The sequence below is a fragment of the Pimephales promelas genome, chromosome 2, assembly GCF_988280905.1.
Source record: "Pimephales promelas chromosome 2, fPimPro1.hap1.1, whole genome shotgun sequence".
NCBI lineage: Eukaryota > Metazoa > Chordata > Actinopteri > Cypriniformes > Leuciscidae > Pimephales > Pimephales promelas.
This window is the reverse complement of record NC_142770.1, coordinates 44758461-44769674: the sequence shown is the minus strand read 5'-3', so window position 1 is coordinate 44769674 and position 11214 is coordinate 44758461. Positions and strand designations below refer to the sequence as shown.

The 11214-nt window shown below is 35.7% G+C and overlaps 1 protein-coding gene across 1 annotated transcript; it reads left to right on the top strand.

The window, feature by feature from the left end:
- The first annotated feature begins 434 nt into the window (after positions 1–434).
- Positions 435–9420, top strand: LOC148997594 (G2/M phase-specific E3 ubiquitin-protein ligase-like). The gene is made up of 5 exons (XM_089120147.1): positions 435–670; positions 3963–4124; positions 4766–4847; positions 6984–7093; positions 9349–9420. The coding sequence occupies exons 1-5, from the start codon at positions 476–478 to the stop codon at positions 9418–9420; spliced, it is 621 nt and encodes a 206-aa protein (XP_088976273.1). The 5' UTR covers positions 435–475.
- Positions 9421–11214: the final 1794 nt, after the last annotated feature.

Genomic DNA, 11214 nt, shown 5'->3' with positions numbered 1-11214 from the left:
GTTTTCCAGCCATGACTTGAAGGGATTGTTGCTTAATCTACAATCAGCAGCTGAACTTGCTGAGCCCAGCCCCATGTCCAATTGTGTTAATGTAGTGAGGTCCAGTGTTCTGGAGAGTGCCATGAGGACCTTCAGGAGGCGGGTCTTTAATCCATCAAAACGGTTGGATGTCGTTTTTGTTGATGCATGTGGATCTGGGGAGGGCTCAGTCGATAATGGTGGACCTAACAGGGAGTTCATAAGGCTTCTCATGAAAGCGGTTGTGGATTCACAGTACTTTGTGGGGCCCCAAAAATGCAAAAGCCTTGCTCTTGATTCTCTTGGTAGGTTCATCTGTTGTGTAATAAATAAGTATAATTTTTTTGGACAGGCAATTGCCAGCATACTGAAAGTCCATATATAGAGAGAGATTTCAAAGCTTTAGTTAGTTTCCACAAACCTTAAAACCACTTATTGCAAGACAGAGAAAAAATTCATGCCAATTGTTTTAGGCTTGTCCAGGGGAACTTACAAGGTGTTGGGCATGATGTTCTCCGTCTGCCTTGTCCATGGTGGGGTGGGACCCCGTGTGCTGTCCAGACGGGTATTTGCACAACTGTCAGGGCTCCCTGCTCCCCCAGTGGACATTACAGAGGTTGATGACCCAGAGCTGCAAGATCAACTGGACAAGGTAAGTTTCAAATCTGTCTTTGGTCTTGTTGAGGCAGAATGTAGAATCTGTAATGTCATCAAATGTCATAAATTTTGTGTTATGGTCTGATGAGTGGGTATTGATGAGGGGTTGCTAGTTTTGGCCACATATTGGAAAAAACACAAGTATAACAGCTTGACAATATTCAAACTCGCACAATGATAAAAAAATAGTCATTTTTATTGTTATTGTAATTATATTTATAGAATATATAATGTCTAAATATAAAAATCAAAATAAAAAACTTGAAAAGATGTATACCCGTGAGAAAATGGCAAATGTGCTATTGAGTATTGTTTGGAAGCCATTAAGCCATTTTGGCTATACACTGAAAAAAATGATGTGTTGGCTTTACTTAATTTTTTCATGTAAACAGGTTCCACCGGTTGCACATAACTTTGTTTTGTTAAACAAACATAATTTGTTCATGTAACTTCAACATCATGGAAGTCATTTTAAGCCATCCAATCAAACTCTGAGCTGAGTGTTAAAGTTAATGAGACAATTAAGTGAATAACTGAGTGATGATTGAGCATTATTGAAGACACCTGATGATAACAAGCAGAATCACTGAAGGAGAAAATCACAAATTGTAAGTCACCGTTATGGAGATCAGTGTTTGCTTTAGTTGGGCTCTTGACCCCTATATTATTAACTTAAGATTATGTTTGGCTGTACATGAGTTATAACAGCCAGGTGATCACATAGAAAAGGTGGAACTGGGGATTGAATCACCAAACTTCCGGTTTGTAGTCAAACTGCACCAAACTGTTAAATTTACCTTATGGATCATACCAGCACTGCTCTTGTAGAACATACAATTTGAGCCTTTTCAATGAAATTCAAATGATCAAATCAATAAACAAAAAAAATGTCTGGGTGCCACCAATCAAAATTCATTCATGGCTCCCATCATGCATTGCTGCATGAATAAATAATGAGCTTAAGACACCTAAAGCAGAATCACAAGGGGAAAAAAATCTAAAATTGTAAGCCACCGTTATGGAGATCAGTGTTTGCTTTAGTTGGGCTCTTCACCCTTATATTATTAACTTTATATTTTAATTTACTGTTGCATCTGAGTAATACCTGCCAGATGAACAAAGATAAACAATTATAAAGTAATGTTGGACATATAATGACATTCATCATTTGAAATTTATGTCTATAATTTATTCTGTTGGTTTGTGTATAACTGAGATTCTGCATAAATATCCAGAATGTTCACAAAAGATGTTTTTTTTACAATTTTTTTTTTCTTTAAGGCACACACAGACCTCAAGATTCAGTCAATGCTTCTCAACAACGGTGACTAGTAGAATATTCAATTAGGAAAAGTAAATTACATAGACAATTCAGATCATAATTTTTTCAAACCGCAATGCATGATAGGAGACATTCATGAGTTGTAATTGGTGGAAAGAAGGACTATTAATGTCACCACGATTGAGATAGACAGGCTGATTATTGATATCTGTTTCTACATAAAGATTAAGTGATTTGATCAGAATAGTTTTATTAAATATTTTCTGTTATAAGAAAATACAGATATGTTGTATAATCACTAAACTGTTGCTAGCAAGTTAATCCTATCCATCAGAATTATGAATTTTTAGAGTTTACAGATCACAGCATGATTATGTCAAAACATAACCAACAATATCGGATCACAATTTTCTTTGTTCATTTGCCTGTTATAAATCGATAACAGCAGCCAAACAAAGTTTAAAGTAAAAGTGTAAGGGTCAAGAGCCCAACTAAAGCAAACACTGATCTCCATAACGGTGACTTACAATTTGTGATTTTCTCCTTCAGTGATTCTGCTTGTTAACATCAGGTGTCTTCAATAATGCTCAATCATCACTCAGTTATTCACTTAATTGTCTCATTAACTTTAACACTCAGCTTAGAGTTTGATTGGATGGCTTAAAATGACTTCCATGATGTTGAAGTTACATGAACAAATTATGTTTGTTTAACAAAACAAAGTTATGTGCAACCGGTGGAACCTGTTTACATGAAAAAATTAAGTAAAGCCAACACATCATTTTTTTCAGTGTAGTTGAAATGTCTTATTATTAAGTTGGTTTGAGAAAGGCAACTTACTGAAATCCTGTTAGTCTAGTCCTTTTAAGCCAAAATGGGGGTCGACCTTGAACAAATTGCAAGAAAAGCAAACTCAACTGATTTTGTATCCTCAATATGTACAGAGTAAGGAAAAAAAGCCCTGAAGAATCCCATTAGGGGAAAGTTTCGAAAAAGACCCAAATATATCCTATTCATTCGCAGATTCATTCTTTTTCTCACATGAATTGGGTACAAATTTTAACCTTTAGATATCAACATGAAAATTACTGATTTTATTACTTACATAAAGACAAACAAAAAATGTATTAAAAGTTTTTTTAATTGTTTGTTAACATGGACAAACGGTGCATAATCAAATTACATATGTGCTAATTTGTATAAAGTGCTTAAAATAGAATGAATAGACTATATGTGTTTGTTTTTTCTCTCCAAATTCAAATGGAGGTATGGCAGATGCCCCAGAAGCAAACACAAGCACAACTATTCTTAATTTCTTTCTAACTAATCTTTCTTTTACTTTCTAACTAAGCTCTTTCTTTCTTTCTTTCTTTCTTTCTTTCTTTCTTTCTTTCTTTCTTTCTTTCTTTATTTCTTTCTTTCTTTATTTCTATCCATCTATCCAACTAAAACTATTTCAAACTAAAAACCTTTAAAACCTTTAAAAGCTCTTAAAACTACTTCAAGCCAACTTAATGTTTGCCAACAAACTTTTTTATCTAGTTTTAATTTTAGTGTTTGTTTCTCCAGTTGATGGCAGCAATCTTCCATTAAACCATGGCACATTTTCCATGTTATCTTAATGAATGAAAATGAGAAATGTGGATCTTTTATTATGTAAAGTGAATTTTACATTAAAAAGATGTTTTAAAAAAAACTTAAATCCCTCTAACACTGCATAAATATAAAGTTAAAACAAAGTGTTTAATATTAAATTTGTTTAAAAAATAATACAATTTCACAATTTTAAACACAATTTCTAGAAATAAGTCGATTTTTAAAAAGAAATAAATTGTTTTTATGTATTATTCAATTAAAATACAGAAAACTTAAAACAGAAAACTGAATTTAAAAAAAAATAAAATAAAGAGTATTATTTTTTATTGCCATATACTGTTCAAATTGACAGAAACAAAAGGGCTATAATCCTAATAAAACCTCTTATCTTACCAACTTCAACTTTTAGATCCAAAGGGCAGAGACCGTCGAAGAGGCCCGCACAGCCATGGTAGAGGCATCAAACAGCCTCCACATGCTTGGTTCATTGTGTAGGGTTTCGAACCTACAGGAAAGACCAGGCAGCTCTAACCTATTATGTGGAGGGATGGATAGAGATGCCCCTAAAACAGTAAGATTAACTGCTTGATCACTCATTCAGGATGAATACATATATTGACGTTAAAATTAAAGATAAAAAAAATTAACTCACTTTAGGGGTTGTCTGTAAATTTGTTTTGCATGCCAAATATTGATATAACCCTACTGTTGATATTACACACATACAGTACATATATATATATATATATATATATATATATATATATATATATATGTGTGTGTGTGTGTGTGTGTGTGTGTGTGTGTGTGTGTGTGTGTGTGTGTGTGTGAAGAGTTCAGATGCAAAAGCCTCTAAGTGCCATTTGAAATTTTCTTCGAGAATGATAATTTTTATCAAGCTTGTATATTTTAGTTCAGTAATTTGACTTAAATGGCAATGAAGATTACCTATTAATTGTCATTTAAGTGAAATTACTGAACTCTTCATATATATATATATATATATATTTTACACATGTTATATATAAAACCCTACATGTTTGCATCTGAGAACATGTGTACTTATCTTATTGAAAGATTGAAAGAAGGACTGAAGACGCTAGGGGTCCTGAATGCTCTAGAGGTGCACTCTTCATCTATGGAGGAACTGTTTTGTGGTGGAGCACCCCCCTTGTTGGCTGCCTCCTTGCTTGACCTCTTTTCACAATTGAGTATTCTCAAAGAGGAAGCAGTAGGAGGGCTCTGGAGGAGGTCACAATTGGCTACTGGCGGGACTGGATAATTCAAGTTGAAGGTGAGTTCATATAATTATAAATTTGCTATGTTTATTTGTTATTGAATATATTTACAAGTTATGCTATTCCTATGCTATAGGAATGTACTGAAGCCCAAATATGAATATAACACATTCTACGAAGCAAATTATTTACAATATAATTACCCAAATGTATAATTGCAGAGAACGGGAAAGACATTGAAATATATTTTTTCCTCCCATCTCAATTTTTTTTCCATCATGTAGGCGCTCTGTAGAATGTTTAAAGGTATAGCGGAGGATTTTCTTTTTCCGGGTGGGTAGTCTATACTATTGGTCGATCTAAGTGTCAATCATTCTGGTGATATGTTTACGTAAGGCCGTCGTACGTGCTCGTCCCTATGTAGTTTTCACTTTCAGGTGTATTATGTCGGAGTTACGGTTTCAGCCATTCCTTTAAAAATGGCTGAGGGTCGAAAGAGAAAAAAAATGTATACGAAGTGTATGATAAGAAGAGAAAGGCCGCAGAATATAGAAACAAGACCAGAGAGATTTTGGGTGAATATCACACGCTGGCGTGCGCTAAAAGCACAGGTTGGGCTTCTCACTGATGCCGCAGTCGCGAAGATTCTACCAGACAGGTAAAGTTTGTCACGCTATTTGGAGAAATCCATTTAAAATCACTAGTAAAAGTGAATGCAAGCTACTTAGCAATGCTAGCCCTGGCACAAGTCATGCACCGCATAGACACGGTAAACATCTCAATTTGTCTAAAGTAGCCTTTTGACCAAAATGGTAAATGGTATCACGCTGAAATATTCTAAAACCTTGCATGTTCATGTGTTCATATACTAAAACCTTGTGTGTTTATTATTACACAAATGCAACAAGCTACTTCTCCATACGCAACTATGTATAAAAATAACTTATTAATACGTATTAACAATGAGAGATATTAGGTTAAGGACCAACGTAATAGCACTACTTATATGTTGCTATGTAACGTAATTGCGATTTGCAAAATAGTTTCCTCAGATCGTATTTCGCGTGATACAGGGTGTACATATCATGTCTTGAGTCCTCGGTCACTCAATCAATCAGTATAATAAGTAAATAAAACACGGAAGGGCATTTGACATGTTGTCTTTTTTATGAATATTTTTGAGTTAGTTTACAATTTGCAACATAATTGTGCAAGGCGTAATAGTAGGCGTTCCCTCTCGGGAGTGTTGTGTTTGTGCATGTGCATTTTTTTTTTTTTTTATATTGGAGAGGGCGGGTCTTCTCTAAAATTCGGAAAGATCCTCCGCTATACCTTTAGTTTTCTTTTCTGAACATGGTATTTGGGCTTCAGGTACATCCCAACTATTAAGTCAGTAACCTGGTATTGAGGTTTTAATTGTAAGTATCTAATGATACAAATCCAACTGTAACGGGAAACCGGACTCGGAGACAGAGAGATTTGTGAAGCTGACAGGTAATTTATTGCATAGAGTGAAGATGACAGCATGCAGGCATGTAATGCAATATTGGTAGTGAAATGTAATTATTTGGTGGAGCTATATGTAACGATGACATTTTATTTGTACCCTCACTCAATTTGGAAGAACTACAATGGTTGGGTTGTAGTTTCAATAAACACCATCATCTAATAACTGCACACCTGGGGTGCGTTTCCCGAAAGCATCGTTGGTAACTATGGTCGCAAGTTGGTCGCAATTTCCATTGAAGTCTATTGGTAACGACGGAACTTGCGACCATAGTTGGCTAACGATGCTTTCGGGAAACTCACCCCTGGTTGATTAACAAAAATGTTTTGTTCATGTCAGTTGATAAAAAAAAAACTTATGTTTTTTATTGTTCAGTCTCTTAGTTTTCAAACATTTGTTTTAAATAATTAAAGTGTATATCTATTAGACATGTCTGTCATTTGTTATTAAATTGCAATATTGTAAAGAATTGGCTCTTAAACATATTGACCAGTTCTCAAAATATTAATATATAGAATAAATGCTCATATTGTACAATAATACATTACTGTTGTATCACAAATGTTGTGAAATAAAAATATGTGATAATGTGTTGTAGGTTGTAACTGTAGGTGTTAATGATTAGAATGTTTGTGTGTCAATCTGTTTTTTTTTTAAGATTGTTTGTTTGATGTGTATGTTACAGATGGAGATGCAGCAGTGGAGCTAGAAGGTGGAGAAAAAATTGAAATCACCCTAGAAGATGTGCTTGTGTTTATTGCTTCTGGGGCATCTGCCATACCTCCATTTGGATTTGTAGAGAATCCTACCATTACATTCCTTCACAGCAAAAACTCCAGTGTTAAATTAACTCTCCTGGGAGTTTATTTGACTCCAGACTCAAGAGTGTTAAAGTGTTAAAATATGAGTGTTAAATTAACACTCAAGAGTGTTAAAGTTAATGAGCTAATTAAGTGATTAATTTAGTGATAATTGACCATCATTGAAGACACCTGATGATCACAGGCAGAATCGCTGAAGAAGAAAAATCTCATTTTCGAAGTCACCATAATGGTGATCATTATTTGCTTAGAGAAAAGGTGATCAGGTGCTGCTGATTATGGTTTGACATAACTCACTAAGCAAAATGATGTCCAAAAGATGTTTTTCAATGTCTTTGTCACAAAAGGCAGAGTTTGAAAAGACTTCCACTAAGGGGCCAGAATGAAAGTTTTTATGACGTCTTTTTTGACATGTTCTGGACATCTGAAAAAGACGTTAATGGATCCTTCGTGCAAGGTTAAAAACTAGTTCAAATGTGGCCATTCTCAACATTATTTATGTTCTATACTGGTTTATACTGTTTCTGGACCAAATAAAAACTCTCAGGATGCATTAAATTAAAACTTATGTTTATTTTTTTTCCTTACATTGTTTAGATGGTGATATTTATTTCATTTTGAGTCACCATTGTGGTGATCAGTGTTTGCTTTAGTTGGGCTCTTGGTCCCAATAATTAGTATTCTAGCTTTTCTTTGGCTGTTGTAACTGTGTGTGTTTGAATAACACCATTGTTGTGACAGAGAAAGCCAAGAAAATTGGCTCTCATCAGCTCCTTGTCGGTTGTTGATGATGATGATGAAATCAATATAAAGTGGGCATTTAATGTTGTGTTTAGACTTTTGTGTTTGTATCTGGAGTTTATAACCACCAATCTTGTGGAACTGCATTATTTGGCCTAGTAGTTGGACAAAAAGCAAATTTACACAATGTTTTGAGAAAATGTTCCATCTAGTCACACACAGACATCAAGATTTTGCATATGATTCACAAAAATGGTGACAATAAATAAAAAAAATGCTTCATGCCGCAATGCATGATGGGTAGCTTTCATAGTACAAAACATCCTCGATTCCCAGGCTTTTTTGTTTTGGTTGTCACCGTCGTTGAGAATCATATGCAAAATCTTGATATCTGTGTGTGACTATGTGTTTCAATTTCTTAAAACATATTGTATGCAGTGGTCATTATAAAGTTACTGGTCCAAATAATGCAGTTCTACGAGATGAATAATTATAAATTTCAGATATAAAAACATAAGTTTAGATGAAGCAAGCATCTGAAGACATCTAATTTTTAATTTTCTTGGCTTTCTCTGCACAATCAATGGTGTTAAGCAAACAGTTACAACAGCCAAAGAAAAGCTAAAGTAAGAAGAATTGGGACCAAGAGCCCAACTAAAGCAAACACTCATCACCACAATGGTGACTTAAAATGAAACAAATATCACCATCTGAACCACATCTAAACAATGTAAATAAACTAATTTATTTCAAATTGTAAATTTAATGCATCCTGAGAGTGTTTCTTCAGTCCAGAAACAGTTAAGAAACTAAATAAGACCATGAGTTATGTTGAAAACATGTTGAACTTGTTTTTAACCTTGTACGAAGGATCCATTAATGTCTATATCGGACGTGCAGAACACATCACAAAAAGATGTCATGAAAACTTTCATTCCAGCCCCTCAGTGGATCAGCCCCATCAGACTTTTGTGACAAAAACAATATCTAAAGTATAAAATGTAAGGGTTGACAGACTGCCCCACTGAAGCAAACACTGATCTCCATAATGGTGACTTATAATTTTGATTTTTCACTTTCAGTGATTCTACTTGTTAACATCAGGTGTCTTCAATGTTGGTCAATCATTGCTCAATTAATCCCTTAATTATCTCATTAACTTTAACACTGCTTCAGAGTTAATTTAACACTCTTGAGTGTGGAGTCATATAAACTCCCAGGAGAGTTAATTTAACACTGGAGTTTTTGCTGTGTTCACGAGGACCTGAATGGCAACCGGCGGATGTTCCCAGAAGCAAACACTTGTGCTATTACCCTGAAGTTGCCCATTGGGCATGAGTATGAAGACTTTTGTCATTTTATGACGTCTGGAATAATACAGTCTCCTGTGTTTGGGGTAGCCTAAAAAACCCACTCTGGCATGGCTGATCGTTCCCCAGCTGGCCCGATGTTGCTGTTGTTTTTATTATTATTTTTTTCTCTCTGTAGCAGCCCTTGGATCCAAAGAGAGAGTCTCGACTGATGCATAAGATGTCTTTTATTAAGTTCGCCAAACCATGAAGCTCAACTCGTCACCATAGCACCGTGAAAACTATATTGAAAACATATACGCAGAAAAATCACACACTTGGTTTCACGGTTACAAACATCATTACAAAACAAACAAACAACCATTAATTATACATCTAATAAAACCATACATATGGACAGTATTTATGAATAATCAATGAAAACATATCGTACCTCGCTGCGCTCACCAAGGAATGCAAACAACTTTGATAATCCTCTTCCGTCATAAACGGGCGTCAAGTTTCGAATTCATGAATAAAACAGAGATCTCAGATAAAACACACATGTAGGCTCAAACACAGTGCTGCTCCCATTCACACCGCCAGCTACCCTTAAATGTTCATCATCCCTTGTGCAAAACTACGGTGTCACCAAGGGGACAAATTTCAGTATTACAGGTGCACCAAATTTCCAGTCAATCACATGCAAATAACAAAGCACCTAGAACATATTTGAATAAGTTACAACATTTACACAAATATTTTACCAATAACTCAGCTCATACTTAACTTAATCAAAGCACACATTAAACTCTCAAAGAGGTCCTTTACACTCCCACCAATCATGTCATGATAATTGCGACACCAAATAAATCAAACATGATTCTTAAGATCTTACAAACTCCTTACGATCCCTATATTAAACAATGGTGCAAATTGTATGGATGCATGTTTTTGTTGATGCAGACATGTACGCAAGCAAGCTTGCACTTTATGGCTATTCACTTTCAAGAAGCAGCACTAACTTTTGAATGGGTCTCTCTATAACCGAAGGTTTAGATAGAAACTGATGCTTTCCTGATTTCTGTTCTCCAACTCGTATTTTGACTCTTCGAACTAAGCCATCACTATCCATAAAGGTTTCCACTACTCGCCCCAATTGCCACTGGTTTCTTGGGAGAATGTCTTCCTTTACGATGACCACATCATTCACTTTGATATTGCGCCGGGCCACATGCCACTTCTGTCGTGTGGAAATGTTCTGGAGGTATTCCCTCTTCCACCGACTCCAGAACTGCTCGATCAAATATTGAACTCGGCGCCATCGCTTTGTACAGTATACATCCTCCCTTACAAATTTCCCAGGAGGTGGAAGAGCAATTTTTGACTTCATTAGAATTAGATGACTAGGCGTTAAAGGTTCAAGAGAGTTGGGATCATTTATTCCATCTACTGTCAGTGGGCGGCTATTAACGATAGCCATAGCCTCATAAAAGAGTGTCCTAAGGGAAGAATCATCAAGCCTACCAGCACTTTGAGTCAAAGTAGCATCCAGCACACTTCGAACAGTGCGTATCTGGCGCTCCCAAACTCCACCAGCATGACTGGCTGATGGAGCATTGAAGACAAACTCACACTGATGATCAGCCAGAAACATTTCCAAAGTCTGATTATCACACTGTTTAAGTGCTTCTTTCAGTTCATTTCGAGCTCCTATGAAATTCCTGCCTTGGTCACTGTACAGTTGGCGCACTGCTCCTCTTAAGCTGATGAGGCACCGTAAGGCATTAATAAAGGAGTCAGTAGATAGATCTTCTAACATTTCGATGTGGACAGCTCGAGAATAGAAACAGGTGAATATCAAGCCGTACCTCTTGTACTCCTTCCTACACCTTTTAATGACAAATGGTCCAAAGCAATCCATTCCGCAGTATGTAAATGGAGCAGATGCTTCAACACGCTCTTTAGGAAGTTCAGCCATACGCTGTTCTTCTACTGGACGCCTCAGCTTCCTGCACTGAATACACGTATATATCAGCCTTGCAACCAACTTGCTGCCACTGGT

Bases quoted from the DNA above. Each gene is read 5' to 3' on its own strand.
- LOC148997594 (XM_089120147.1), top strand. From the start codon at position 476: ATGCCAATTGTTTTAGGCTTGTCCAGGGGAACTTACAAGGTGTTGGGC. The intron at 671-3,962 runs GTAAGTTTCAAA...TTCAACTTTTAG, and splicing joins TGCAAGATCAACTGGACAAG to ATCCAAAGGGCAGAGACCGT. The intron at 4,125-4,765 runs GTAAGATTAACT...TTCACAATTGAG, and splicing joins ATAGAGATGCCCCTAAAACA to TATTCTCAAAGAGGAAGCAG.